This window comes from Thalassophryne amazonica, chromosome 22 (genome assembly GCF_902500255.1).
Source record: "Thalassophryne amazonica chromosome 22, fThaAma1.1, whole genome shotgun sequence".
NCBI lineage: Eukaryota > Metazoa > Chordata > Actinopteri > Batrachoidiformes > Batrachoididae > Thalassophryne > Thalassophryne amazonica.
In genome coordinates, this window is record NC_047124.1 from 6,465,526 (window position 1) to 6,480,533 (window position 15,008).

At 44.8% G+C, this 15,008-nt stretch overlaps 1 protein-coding gene and 1 long non-coding RNA gene across 5 annotated transcripts; both read right to left on the minus strand.

Annotated features, from left to right (window-relative positions):
• Positions 1 to 1,625: 1,625 nt before the first annotated feature.
• LOC117504418 (protein bicaudal D homolog 1-like) lies at positions 1,626 to 14,589 on the minus strand. Of its 4 annotated transcripts, none has more exons than XM_034163892.1 (12): positions 14,065 to 14,589; positions 10,660 to 10,872; positions 10,265 to 10,417; positions 9,536 to 9,840; positions 9,260 to 9,422; positions 8,146 to 8,526; positions 7,487 to 7,665; positions 4,655 to 4,979; positions 4,397 to 4,576; positions 4,022 to 4,173; positions 2,584 to 3,659; positions 1,626 to 2,549 (listed from the first exon to the last, which is right to left on the minus strand). In XM_034163892.1, exons 1-11 carry the CDS (start codon positions 14,281 to 14,283, stop codon positions 2,789 to 2,791), a joined length of 3,141 nt encoding a protein of 1,046 aa, XP_034019783.1. In that variant the 5' UTR covers positions 14,284 to 14,589; the 3' UTR covers positions 1,626 to 2,549; positions 2,584 to 2,788. The 4 variants fall into 4 exon arrangements, with proteins under 4 accessions (XP_034019783.1, XP_034019782.1, XP_034019784.1 ...); XM_034163891.1 differs by having other exon boundaries at positions 10,265 to 10,420; XM_034163893.1 differs by lacking the exon at positions 14,065 to 14,589 and having other exon boundaries at positions 9,536 to 9,868; positions 10,660 to 10,863.
• On the minus strand, positions 13,327 to 14,002 carry LOC117504423. The gene is made up of 2 exons (XR_004558798.1): positions 13,955 to 14,002; positions 13,327 to 13,487 (listed from the first exon to the last, which is right to left on the minus strand). It is a non-coding gene; the product is annotated as an uncharacterized LOC117504423 (long non-coding RNA).
• Positions 14,590 to 15,008: the final 419 nt, after the last annotated feature.

The following is a 15,008-nucleotide window of genomic DNA, read 5'->3' on the forward strand; positions in this document are numbered from 1 at the left end:
AGTATAATATTCATTTACAACTGTCATCGTGTGGATTCTCTATGTTGTTTTGACTGCAGCGACTCTCTGGCACGCAAGGGATTATGGGATATGTGAAAACTCAGAATAAAAAAATCTAAACAGTTCAAAAAGTGGACTGTGTTAAGTTATGAAGTGTTTTTATTCTTGTATTCTTTTATGGTCTTTTTTTTATTGATTTTAAATTTTTAATTGTTTTTTTTTTTGTGTGTGAAGCGCCTTGAGACGATTTTATCGTGAACTGGCGCTATATAAATTAATAAATTAGAATTTTGAATTTAATGCACCACGTAAAGAAATAAAAACAAAACAGGCAGTAAGCAATGCACAACGTAAAGAAATAAAAACAAAACAGGCAGTAAGCAATGCACAACGTAAAGAAATAAAAACAAAACAGGCAGTAAGCAATGCACAACATAAAGAAATAAACAAATAAAGCAGGCAGTAAGCAATGCACAATGTAAAGAAATAAAAATAAAGCAGGCAGTAAGTAATGCACAACATAAAGAGCAGGCGGTAAGCAATGCACAGCATAAAGAAATCAACCAGGCAGTAAGCAATGCACATCATAAAAAAAGCATTCGCTAAACAATGCACAGTGTAAAAAATAAAGCAGGCAGTAAGCAATGCACAGCATAAAAAAAAAAAAAAAAAAAAAACAGGCAGTAAGCAATGTACAACATAAAATAAAGCAGGGAGTATATAATGATACACACAGTAAATAATGAAACAGGTAGTAAATAACATATGTCTGATCTGAAATCTGTAGAGAAGAGTTCAGCTGAGGGCGTCTAAGTCAATAATAAGTCATAATAACTTTATTTCTATAGAGCGTATAAAAACAACCAAAGCAGACAGAATAAAGTCATTTCAAATAAAAAGACTGAAAGACATGGTGACAAAAGAGCATCTTTAACACGAACCTGGTCATCTGCAGTGGCCAGGAGGATCCCAAATGGTGATCAGGCACATTAGAGACGAGACCTTCAACAAAATCCTTCAAATAAATGGTCAAATTTACATGCAGCCAAGAGTTAATACGCTCAGTTCTGTTTGTGCTCAGACACTTCACATTTCATTTTCAGTAAATTTTTTGGAATAAGAAAAAAAAGTGGCTGATGGTTTGATTGTTTGGAGTTTTTTATACCCTGGTCAGGACACCAGTCTGTCACAGGGCTCAATGAAATACATTTTCAGATAAATAACCAAAGAACTATTGTTCACAGGCTGCTTATAATCACTAAAAACATGTAGCCATATTGTATTCAGTTTCTGACTTTAGCCCCCACCCACAATCCTGTCAAGTAAAAAAGTCCAGGGCAGTTCCCCCCAACAAATAATCCTGATCACAAACCTCAAACAATTCTTTGCTGTTGAGATCATTAGGAAGAATTTAATTGTGTATAGCTGAGGAAGTGTGGCTAGAAAGAGAAAAGAAAAACCAAACCTGAGCTCCATACAAAAGAGGAACTGAGGGGAAAAAAGACATAGACAAAAAGCTAAATTGATACAAAAAACAAGACAAGACAAAAAAAAAAAAGACAGGGGGAAAAAGAAAGAAAAAAACTGACAAAAACAACTGAAACAGGAAAAACTAAGACTGCAAAAAAAGGATGAACAATGAAAAAAAGAGATGACAAAAAAGACAAACTGAGACAAAGAAAACAAACTAATCCCAAATAAATAAATAAATTTAAAAGAACTGAGTAAGTTATTATGGGTAAGTTAAGAAGTTTTGGGTTACAGTGCTTCGGCAACAGTTTAAGACAGAATGACGATTAAACGCCTTTAAATGCTGAAGATTCTCAGAAGGTTCAGTCGACTGGAAGAGTTTCTATGTCGCGATGTTTCATTGCTCATTCACGCGGCTGAAAATACGCCACACAGCAGATCAATAAGGTCATGTGACGAGGGGTTCTGGCAAAGCAGATCCAGGATCAGGTATGTTTGGAATAAATGACCGTCCGGGCTCTGATCATATATACAGATGTAATTATTATTGAGTATGTGGTCAAAGGTCAAATTATAGCTGCTGTGACCGGACTGCCACCCCCAGAAGGTGACGTCATTGGTGAGTCAAAGAGGTCACTTCCTGTTCACTGGGTTCCCTCCGTGGACGTTTGGATTTCATGAAATCACCACAGGAAGGAGACAGACACCGAACTGCCTACCGTCAACATGAACTCAGGTTACCCAGCATCGATTAATGGCTATAAGGTCATGGGTTCCAGTTTTATTTTGTCGCTATGTCTGTTCGGGACGCCCGTCTCTACCCAGTTTACTCGTCCACACCAGAATGTTTACTACTGTGGTTCTGATCCAACCCAAAAATCTTGCCCGTGTGAAAGATTGCGAGCAGAGAACAAAGTTTAGAGGAAAAGGTCAGATGGTCTGTGCGGCGTTCAGAGCGTCAGCGTCAGCAGATTTCCTGACACGTGTGCACGTGACCTCAGACTGAGCAGTGAAACATCTGGAAGACAGAAGAAAAAAGAAGAAGTCCAGTGGATCTGAACTGAACATCTAAATAAGTTCTTGTGAGAGTGTTCGTGAGACTCCAAAATAAACACTAAAAGTCTGAATAAGCTGTTGACCAATCAGCAGTCTGAACAGGAAGGCGGGACTGTGCCTCAAATGTCAAATCCCTGAGCAGCTTCAGAACCAGTCCACCCTGGTCCAGCTCAGGAGGAGGCCCAGCTCCAGACTCGGTCAGGATCCTGATGGAAAACCCTCCCACTGAGTAAAAGGCTGAGAGCGGTTGAGGTATTTGAGCTCAGTGGCGAGGGTGGGAGGAGCAATAGTGTCTGGGGGGCATGCAGTGGGCGGGGCGGCCGACAGAGCTGCGGTAGGAGCTGGAGGGAGTCAAAGGAGAGAAGGAGCTGTGATAGGAAGGAGTGTGGAGGACAGAGGAGTGAGACACGCTGGAGGTGGACTGGGTCTGCAGCATCGGGCTCCACATGAAGCGTCTAAAGTCCATGACACGGGAACAGTATGAAGGAGAGGGGGCGGAGCCTGGCTGGAGAGACCTGGCAGTAAACGGGGAAGAGGAGCGGTGCAGCGGTGGGGCACAGAGCCGAGACGTGTTCAGAGGAAGAGTGTTGGAGCTGAAACTGTGAGAGTCGACCTGGAATGGCCTGACAGCCAGAGTCCCCTGGAAGTGGGCGGGTCTTAGAAGGGTCGAAGGCGGGCTGCAGACTGATGGAGAGGTGGGGCTCTCGGTCGGTGATGACAGCCTGCGGGGGTGTATCTGTGATGTAAGGGAGGTAACAGCTGGAGATGAGGCTGCACCAGCTGCACTGACACTGGCAGGACTGAAGGGGGCAGCACCGGGATCCTCGGGAACAACAGACTTCGGACTAGTGAGGCTGGAGGAATGGGGGCTGCTTATGGTGGATTCTTCAGCCAGGTTCGAGGCTGAAGCTGAGGCTGGAGGCGTTACTTTACTGGACTTTAGTCGGGTCAGTCTGCCGCTGTGGGTGTGGTGTGTCTGCTCCTGGTCGAAGGCTAAGTCGTCCAGGCGCTGAGTGAGGGCCACTTTCTGCTGGATGGCCATTCGAAGGAGTGAGTTCAGCGTCTTCTTCTCGTCCTCGGCTGCAGCGAGCTGCCGCTGCATCTCATCCAGCTGAGTCACGTACTCGTCACACCTGAAAAAGATTCACACAAGCATCAGGAAACACCAAATCACCAAAACCGTCAGCTGATTATCCAAAATTACACCCAATACCCATTTTTAAACCACCAAAAGCTACTGGAGAAGCATCTCCAGGACTTTACTCTGTTTATGACCCACGTCTCCTGCAAGTCAGTGAAATCATTCATTAAATGACAGTACAGTAAAGGTAAGTGCACCAGACAAGTGAGGGAAGCCACCAAGACAACTGTGAAGGACACACAAACTTCAGAAACGTTCTTCTGCTGCTTCTTCATGACAACACAAAGATTTTATAAAAATAAATTCCAGCTTGATGGAGAAATGAGCTCGTGTGTTTTTTGTGTGGCTTCTGACCTGGTGGCGAATATGGCTCTCAGAGAGGAGAAGGTGGCGGCGTCCTCCTTCAGAGCTTTCAGCTCGTTCCTCAGCTTCTTCATGGTATTCGTCACCATGGACTTCTCTGCCTCGTATTTGCTCTTGAGGTTGGTCAGTGCCCCCTCAGCTGTCTACATTCAAACAAACAGACAAACGTGTCAAAAATCACATTTTAACACTAAAACCAAAAACACCACAGTACATGGTGTCATAATAACGGGCAGGAAGACGTTCCTGTTGGCCACGCCCACAGCAGTGCGGTCCAATGGTTCTGCTACTAGCCTATAAATCAAACTCCTCCTTGGAGGGAAACAAAGAGTGGGCATGCCCGGTGGGGGCGGAGCTTAGCCTCACCTGCTTGTTAGCTTTGAGGATGAGTCTGAGGGTGACGATCTGCTCCCTCTTGGTGCTCAGCAGAGATCTGAGTTTCAGCATCTCCTCCGCACAGCTCTCTTTGTCCTCCAGCAGAGGCCCGGCTGCTCTGTGTCTGCACAGCTGTAGACACCTGTCCACCGCTCCGTGGAGGTGCTGCAGCTTCCGGAGAGAGGAGGAAAGACCGTCAATGCGTGAGCCGGTTCCCCGAGACAGACAGAGGACAGAATGCAGGCTTACCTGGTCTTTGATGATGGCGCTGAGGTTGGAGATGTTCATCGGGTCTCTCTGCAGCTCACTGGGTGATGATGATGATGATGATGAGGAGGCACTGGTGCTGGCTGGGCAGGTCGGAGGCGAGCATGGGGGCTCGGACGCAACCTGCATGTCCTCTGCAGTCCTCTGCCCAGACAAGGACTCTTTGGAAGGAGACTCAGAGGGGCTTTGAGGTTGGTCTGCAGTGACGGCCAAATGCCTGGCGAGGCGCGGCGTGAGAAGAACTCTGTTTGTGTCCGAACACGCAGCTTTAAGGCTGGCACTGAGTGCCCTGATGCCTCGGCCTTGTCTTTCAAAAAAACAAAACAAAAAGACCAACGTCTTTTTTTGATCTGCAGAACATCATGGTACAAATCTACAGAAGGTCTCAAATCTGAACCTTGACCCTTAAAGACCACACTGTTGACACTGAGGAGAGATACTTTGAAACATGTTTAACGTTTCTATAAAATAAATTGAAAAACTGAATTGTTGGGTTTAAAGAGATGTAGAAAATCCACAGTTCAAAAACTGTTTGACCTTCTTGAAGCTAAAGAAGCAGTTCTGACCGACCTGCTGCATAGTGAAGTCCATGGAGTTTGGGAGTGAAAAACCTGCACTCGTCTTACCCTCATGACTAAGGTTCCCTTGAGCAAAATGCTCCAATCCCAGTGTTGCATTTGCAGCTGAGCTCCTTGTTCTGGTGGAACCGAAGCAGTTTACCAAGTTGACCTTTGACCTCTTAAAGCTCATTGAAGGCTCCAATGTGAACGTGAAGATCAGTAGTGCTGCTATGCAGCCGATGATTTTTCAGAAAGTGTTTAAGTTGGTTGAACAAGCTGTTCTCTTGGACATTCTAAGAATTAGCAGGATCCCCAATAAATTGTTGGACGTCGTAGTTGCTACCCAGATTCTGAGGGTCATCGAGTGCAGTGGCTTAGGCACTTTTGATGGTAAGGAAAGATTCGCTCACCTTGACTTTGTGGATGATAATGTGATCTTTGTGGAATCAATGGACAGTTGAGAAGCTGAGTGAGGAATCAGAGTGTCTGGGGTTGTGATAGTCCTGGATCCAGATTATAATCCAATCTTTAATTGACTTCCTGGACTCGGCCATCAGAAGTGTGGTGAAACCTGATCACTGATCTCAGCAGTGGTGTTCATGTCTCTGAGTTCTCAGACTTTGAGATTTTGAGACACCTGGGAAGATCTTACAAAGTTGATGCTATTTTTTTCAGAAGGTCCTTACGGTCCTGTGGCTTCCTGTTTTATTGTATGGTTGTCAGACTTGGACTCTTACCAGTGACTTAAGGAGACGACTGGATGTCTTTGCTACCAGGTCTCTGTGGAAGATCTTTGGGTTCTGCTGGAACAGCTTTGTGTCAAGTGAATGGTTACTTAGTGAGTCTCAGATGAGGAGGATCACTGACAATGTGAGGGAACATCAGCTACCACATTTTGTCCATGTGGTGTGTCTCTCTGGACATGATCTAGCATGCAGATGCCTCAATAACTGAGGACCCCAGTGGCTGGAGATGATCAAGAACATGTCCACATATAACCTGACTGCAGCAGATAGATGACTACAGTACTTTCAGTAGGTGAGGGTGGACTGGAGGTATGTCTGGATATCTACCCATCAGGACACAGGGTGGGCGTGTAAACTAGACCTCATGGCAGTGCACAACACCAGGACATGCTCCAAAACCTGACTTGAGACCTGCTCCGGTTTAACATAATGTAACGGTGGTTTCAAACAACTTAAAATGCCTTAGTGGAGCAGATAATTGTAACAATTGTTCATTTGTGGAAAGAAGCACCAAAGTTGGCACAAATGCTCCTTAGACATTACTCTTTTGAAAAAACTGAGTAGCCACTTGAATTTTCAGTAGGCGGCCAGGTAGGGGTCAATTGAAGAATTACACAGGGGTCAAAATTTAAAAATGCTCCAATCATATTAAAAGCTATACCACATTATTTGTCTGATCACAACAATACCAAAAAGGTATAGTTTGGACTATCTATGACTAAATGTTATGGAGTTATGGGGTAAAAACAACAAGAATGGTGACAAAGGTCAATTTCAGTTTGTACAGGGGTTAGAAGTTAAAGTTGCTCCAATTTTGGTAAAAAGTGGTGCAAATTATTGGTTGAACTAATAGGATTAATAAATGAAATAGTTTTGACTGTGTTGAATGCTTGGTCTGCAAGGTAAAGGTAGAGCAAGGTCGACGTCCATTGGATTCTATGACATGTGACATATGTTACAATGTAACATGATAACTAAGCGTGCCACATAGTGCAAACAATTCCTTTTTAAAACCCTATTAACTCAACCAATAATTTGCATCACATTTTACAATATTTAGAGCAACTTTAACATCTGACCCCTGTACAAACTAATGCTGACCTTTGTCACCATTCTTGTTGTTTTTACCCCATAACTCCATAACATTCAGTCATAGATAGTCCAAACTATACCTTTTTGGTATCGTTGTGATCAGACAAATAATGTGGTATAGCTTTTAATATGATTGAAACATTTTTAAATTTTGACCCCTGTGTAATTCTTCAATTGACCCCTACCTGGCCGCCTGCTGAAAATTCAAGTGGCTACTCAGTTTTTCCAAAGAGTAATGTCTAAGGAGTATTTGTGCCAACTTTGGTGCTTCTTTCCGGATTTGAAGGATTCCTCTGTAAATATTCTGTTATCTGCTGCACTACCTCCAGCAGCCACACAGATATGTTTTAAGAAGTGAAGGCCAGAGCTGTGAACGTGAACCAAAATGTTCTTCTGAGCATGTGCAGTGTTCTGACCTGTAATAATCCAGCATGACGTGGTTGGGCATCTCGTTATTGCACAGACAGATGTGGTGGTAGAACTGGGCAAGCTCCTCGCTCACCATCATCAGCTGATCCTGGGCGGCGTTCAGCGCCTTCTGGATATTGCTGGCTGCTGCAGAACGCTCCTGCAGAGCCAACTCTAGGCTGCATATCTGAGAGGAGAAGCTGCTCTTACAAACAGTTATCAGCGCCTCTTTAATTTTGTCCAGACTCTGCATTTGTTTTATCGCAGCGAGATCTCAGAATGGTTTTCCTTCATATTTTTTGCTGGGTTCAATCCCAAACCTCAACAACATCTCAGTGCGGTCAAACTTACAACTTATAACCAACAAACATTTAAAGTTTACTGGAACTTTTAATGTAGATATTTACTGCCCTCTACTGGTTATATGAAGCCCATGAGGGAACACTGCAACCCTGGCTGTACAGCGCCACCATGGCAGCTTGGTGGAACTGCACCTGCTACAATCCAGAGCTTTGAAGACAGAATCCTGGCCATAACTATGGCATATAGTATGGCCTATATGTCTGTATAGCACCATCATCTGGCAGTTTGATGGAATTACTCCTTAAACATCCATTATTATGTTGTTATGTTTCCTACATTCATTCAATAATGTTGCCATGGTTACCTTCTCACATCCCTCCTGGTATCTTTTCTCCAGTGAGGCCAGCTGACACTCTACCTTCGGGAGCGGAGTGCCCCCTCTTGGTTGCTCCTCCTCACGCTGAGCCAGCCTTTCCCGTAAGGCTTTTAGCTCCGCCTTCAGCTCCATTCCTTCAGTCACAACCATATGGTACTTGACCTGCAGAGATTCCAGACTATTTGTTGAAGTCTCAGTCTCCTGCTCCTCCCTCTGCGGGTCCGTTGGGGCCTCCTCGGCCAACAGAGCCCTCGTTGGGACGGGTTCAGCAACCTCCTCGTGCTGCTCCATCAGAGACTCCTGCCTGTGCCGGACATGAGACTGAGATGGCTGCAGGCTGGACATCAGCGCTGCCTTCTCATTTTCAACCTGCAGAGGGCAGCAACCAGATCAGTTAAATAACCCTCACAAGATGACGGTAAAATTTGCCAATAATTAATCACTACAGTTATATCAATTCTATGGTGACAGTAAAAATCACCAATAATCAATCACTACAACTATATCAACATTCTATGATGACAGTACAAATTACCAATAATCAATCACTACAATTATATCAACATTCTATGATGACAGTACAAATTACCAATAATCAATCACTACAATTAGATCAACATTCGATAATGACAGTAAAAATGACCAATAATCAATCACTACAATGATATCAAACATTCTATGATGACAGTACAAATTACCAATAATCAATCACGGCAGTAAAAATCACCAATAATCAATCACTAGAACTATATCAACATTCCATGATGGCAATATTCCAAACATGGCTCATGCAGAAGACCCATGGACCACAAAAACCTTTACACACACACACACACACACACACACACACACACACACACACACACACACACACACACACACACACACACACACACACACCACTGTAACACTGTAATTAAATTACTATAATTTTCAGAATAAAAGTCGCACTGTTTTCTGTATCATTCACCCGCTTACTCCAGTTAAGGGTCACCAGGGGGTGGAGCCTATCCCATCTTTTTTCACGACTTTTATTCTGGAAAATACAGCAGGGGGATCAGCACCAACACAAACGGACTCACAGAGTCCACAAAGAGCTGACCGTCATCAGCTGCTGCTTCAGGATCTGGATCTCTGTCAGGCTGATCTCACTGGACAGGTTTAAGGTTGGAGACCCCTCCTGGGTCCGAGCTGACATGCTGCGCTCGCGATTAACTCTGGACATCAACACTGCTCCCGCCCCACCATGGAGAAGGCTGTTACACCTGACCAATCAGAGCACAGAGAGCAGACACCGACCGTAAACGTCACCACATGCAACAAACCGCCATAAACTCAGACTGAAGATTGAATCTTTTATGGATGAAGGTTGGAGCACCTTGGTGGTTCTTCTGCATTTGGGGAGAACACTGAGGTGGGCGTGGCAGCACCACTGGGCGGAGTGGAGGAGAATGTCAGCAGAGCGGTGCCGCTGTAGGCCACGCCGCACTGGCTGAGGTGATGGACCAGTTCTCGCCGCAGGTGGTTCTTGTGCTCGCGTTCGTTCTTCAGGGACTCCAGGACTTCCTCCAGGTGGGCCTCCGAGATGTTCTTCAGACGCAAAGCTTCCTGTAACTGGCTGCTGAGGAGCTCCGCCTCTTCCTCCAGAACTTTCATCTCATGCTTCAGCCCTTCATACTCCACCTTCAGACAGGAACAGCGACAGGAGCAGCTGATTGGTCAAAGCACATGAAGGAAGCCATTGATTGGTCAGGAAACCTCTGACGTGATGTTCCTACAAAGAGTCCTCACTGTGCTGAGGGGCTGTGGTCAGGTTCCATCACAAAATAAGCACTTAAAAAATATGTTCTTAATTTTCATGGTGAAAAACTCAACAAAACTCAAATAAATATCCAGAGTCCCACAGTCTAACCCTGTGATCCACAGTCTAAGCCTGAGGTCCAAAGTCCAAAACTGAGGTCCACAGTCCCATAATCTAACCTGATGGTCCACATTCTAACCTTTTGGTCCACAGTCTAACCCTAAGGTCAACAATCTAACCTGACTGTCCACAGTCCCACAGTGTAACCCTGAGGTCCACGTCTAACCCGACGGGCAGCAGTGTTACCTGATTGTGTTTGAGGGTTGACACCAGCTTCTGGAGGGAGATGTTCTCCTCCTCCAGCTCACTACAGTCCTGCAGCAGCTGAGACTCTCTGAGCTTGTACTCCCTGATCTCCTCCTGCATCCGGCTGTGCTGCAGCTCCAACACATCATTTCTCTGCTGAGACAGAAAAACAACAGGAAAAACAAAACAAAACAGCTGCATGTGACTTATCATGTATAATGGGCGGGGCATTAGACACAACTCAAACTGATTTCACTTTGAGTTCTTGTTGTTTTCAGGATTCTACTTTTATTTTTTTTCATAACTGTGAGGCACTTTGAAAGGTTCTAATCCTCAGCCAATCACCATGTGGTGAGGAGGTGTGGCAGGGTTGTTGACCTTCTGACCCATCGTACCTTCTGCACCTCCTGCAGGATGGCACTCAGGTGCTCGTTGTCGGCCTGCGCGTTGGCTAAGGATGCGCGGCTGTTGATGAGCTCTGACTGCAGCTGGATCAGGCGGCCCTGGTAGTACGCGTCCTTGCTGGCGGACTCCTGCAGCAGCGTCTCCTCCGTGCTCTCTCCGTCTTGTGCCACCTTACGCTGGGTGGAGTAGGCGTGGCCAAAAGCCTGGAGAGCAGAGACAAAAAAATCCGTTTGAAGGTCAATGTTTCCCAGCAGCCTTTGCTGCAGCACCAAAAGCCCAGCCCACATCAACAGAATGAACAAGTCAAAAGTGAGCAGCATGAATGTTTCTTGGATCGCCGGGTGGAAGTGGTGGTCAGTTTGATTCCCCTGCCACATGGATGTGGGTAAGGAAGGTGAACACTCATCTCCTCCTCATTAGCGCCACCTGCTGATCACGTTTAATTAAATAAACTTTAACTCAGTGGTCACAAAGTGGTTCCAGAAACCACATGACATCACTGAAAAACTCCGCCCCTCACCTGGTGGAGCTTGGTGTTTTGTACCTTTTTCTGACCTTTTGTAGCTGATCTGGAACCATTTTCAGTAACCTGGTTGTGTTCTGGTAACAGTTCCAGTAACCTGGCTGGGATGAAGTACCTGTTCCGGAACCTGTTTCTATCTGGTTTCTGTAACCTGGCTGGGATTAAGTAAATGTTCTGGAGCCAGTTTCTATCTTTGTTTCTGTTCTGTAACCTGGGTATGACAAAGTAACTTTTCTGAAACCAGTTTCTGTCTGGTTTCTGTAACCTGGACGGGATGAAGTAACTGTACTGGAATCAGTTTCTATCTTATTTTTGTTCTGTAACCTGGGTGTGACAAAGTAACTGTTCTGGAACCAGTTTCTATCTTTTTTATCTCTTTTTTTCTCTCCTGCACACACTGACTGTTGCGCACGCAGATTCATCAAAGTCTACTCTCTGTCTGTAAGAGCAGCGCTGCGCTGTGTCACACAACACAGAGCAGCGCACCCTTGTATTGTGGTTTGTCAGCCCTCTACCTCAGGAGATTTTGTTTTAAGTTGTGTTGAGTGATTTTTTTTTTTAAACAAAAATGATGATTGTGATAATAAAGTATTTTGTTGTCACGTACATTGTTTGGCGAAATTCTGTCCTAGGTCTTTTGGATCCTTTGGCTCTATGAAGTTTAAATATGAAAAAGTATCGGTATTGGTATCGATATCGGCGATACTGGGCCTGTATTTACTTGGTATCAGCTCAATACCAAAATTCCCGGTATTGCCCACCTCTACTGGCTGTGACGCAGTAACTGTTCTGGAACCAGTTTCTATGTTTTTGCGGTTCTGTAACCTGGCTGTGACAAAGTAACTGTTCTGGAACCAGTTTCTATCTGGTTTCTGTAACCTGGCTGGGATGAAGTAACTGTTCTGAAACCAGTTTCTGTCTGGTTTCTGTTCTGTAACCTGGCAGTGACAAAGTAAATGTTCTGGAACCAGTTTCTATCTGGTTTCTGTAACCTGGATGGGATGAAGTAACTGTACTGGAATCAGTTTCTATCTTATTTTTGTTCTGTAACCTGGGTGTGACAAAGTAACTGTTCTGGAACCAGTTTCTATCTTTTTTTTTCTGTTCTGTAACCTGGCTGCGACAAAGTAACTGTTCTGGAACCAGCCTCTATCTGGTTTCTGTAACCTGGCTGTACTAAAGTAACTGTTCTGGAACCAGTTTCTATCTGGTTTCTGTAACCTGGCTGTGATAAAGTAACTGTTCTGGAACCAGTTTCTATCTGGTTTCTGTAACCTGGCTGGTAGAGGTGGGCGGATCGATCCTAATATCAATACCAATGCTGGTATTGATACTGAACGATCCTCGTGTAAAAAGATTGATACTCAAGCTTTTTTTCCTCTCCTGCACACACTGACTGTTGCGCATGCAGATTCATCAAAGTCTACTCTCTGTCTGTAAGAGCAGCGCTGCGTTGTGTCACACAACACGGAGCAGCGCACCCTTGTATTGTGGGTTGTCAGCCCTCTACCTCAGGAGATTTTAAGTTGTGTTGAGTGATTTTTTTTTTAAAGAAAAATGATGATTGTGATAATAAAGTATTTTGTTGTCACGTACATTGTTTGGCGAAATTCTGTCCTAGGTCTTTTGGATCCTTTGGCTCTATGAAGTTTAAATATGAAAAAGTATCGGTATCGGCGATACTGGGCCTGTATTTACTTGGTATCAGATCAATACCAAAATTCCCGGTATTGCCCACCTCTACTGGCTGTGACGAAGTAACTGTTCTGGAACCAGTTTCTATCTTTTTGCGGTTCTGTAACCTGGCTGTGACAAAGTAACTGTTCTGGAACCAGTTTCTATCTGGTTTCTGTAACCTGGGTGTGACAAAGTAACTGTTCTGGAAACAGTTTCTTTCTTTTTTTTCTGTTCTGTAACCTGGCTGCGACAAAGTAACTGTTCTGGAACCAGCCTCTATCTGGTTTCTGTAACCTGGCTGTACCAAAGTAACTGTTCTAGAACCAGCCTCTATCTGGTTTCTGTAACCTGGCTGTACCAAAGTAACTGTTCTGGAACCAGTTTCTATCTGGTTTCTCTAACCTGGCTGGGATAAAGTAACTGTTCTGGAACCAGTTTCTATCTTTTTTTTCTGTTCTGTAACCTGGCTGTGACAAAGTAACTGTTCTGGAACCAGCCTCTATCTGGTTTCTGCAACCTGGCTGTACCAAAGTAACTGTTCTGTAACCAGTTTCTATCTGGTTTCTGTAACCTGGCTGTGACAAAGTAACTGTTCTGGAACCAGTTTATATCTGGTTTCTGTAACCTGGCTGGTAGAGGTGGGCGTATCGATCTTAATATCGATACCAATGCTGGTATTGATACTGAAAAGATCGATACTCAAGCTTTTTTTCTCTCCTGCACACACTGACTGTTGCGCACGCAGATTCATCAAAGTCTACTCTCTGTCTGTAAGTGCAGCGCTGCGCTGTGTCACACAACACAGAGCAGCGCACCCTTGTATTGTGATTTGTCAGCCTTCTACCTCAGGAGATTTTGTTTTAAGTTGTGTTGAGTGATTTTTTTAAACAAAAATGCTGATTGTGATAATAAAGTATTTTGCTGTCACGTACATTGTTTGGCAAAATTCTGTCCTAGGTCTTTTGGATCCTTTGGCTCTATGAAGTTTAAATATGAAAAAGTATCGTATCGATATCGGCGATACTGGGCCTGTATTTACTTGGTATCAGATCAATACCAAAATTCCGGGTACTGCCCACCTCTACTGGCTGTGACGAAGTAACTGTTCTGGAACCAGTTTCTATCTGGTTTCTGTAACGTGGCTGGGATGAAGTAACTGTTCTGGAACCAGTTTCTGTCTGGTATCGTTCCTGACCTTTTGGAGCTCCTCCAGCTCCGCCCTCAGCGCCTCCTGCTCGGCCTCCAGCTCCGCGCACTGCTGCTTCAGGTTCTGGTTCTCCTCCAGAACCACCAGCCCGCACTCTGCCGCTCGGATCTTCTCTCGGTGGGCCTCGGCCAGCTCCCGGCTCAGACGGTCCACCTCGGACCGGCACTGGTCCGCCTCCTCCCCGCATCCTGCCGCACCGGCGGCCATCGGTCCCAGTTCGGGTTTCGGTCCGTCCTTAAAGCACAGACCCCGCCGGAGGGACACGCGGATCCTCACACCTAACGCCACCCAATGACTCCTCGCGCGCCGCTCCGTGACGAACGAAATGATGCAGCATCTTTTTCCGATAACTTATCCGGTCACATCCCGACCGCGGAAATCTTTTATTTATTTATTTTTAAACTTCGGTAAATGCCGAGTACGTCACTCAGTCCGTCTCGTGTGCATTAATCGCATGGCCACGCCCATTAAAGATGTTTCGGAAGGCAAGGAAAGAAGGTGAGGACAAAGGAAGCGTCCTTCTGACGTCACATACGGATTAAACTGATTTTGATTAAAACGTGTGGATTTCAAAAAAGTATAAAGCACACACACACACACACATATATATAAAATGATGCACACAGACTCATGAGAAAAACAAAAGTGTCTTTAAAAATATTTTTTATTGTGATTATAATAATTTAGGAGGAAGTAATTCAACTTGAACCTGGGCCGATATAATTTATACCTAAAATTAATTCACCTCCAGAATGTCTATTTTCTGACTTTCCGTGAAATAACGAAGTTGTAATAACTCGCAGCAGACCGTTGCCCAGTTACCAGGTCAGGTGACCTTGTAGGTAAGCGAAACAGCCTGCTGAATCTCTCCAGCCCAGTTGGTGGCATTATGGCACAAATAAACTGGTTTTTCAACTGCCAATAGTCAAGAA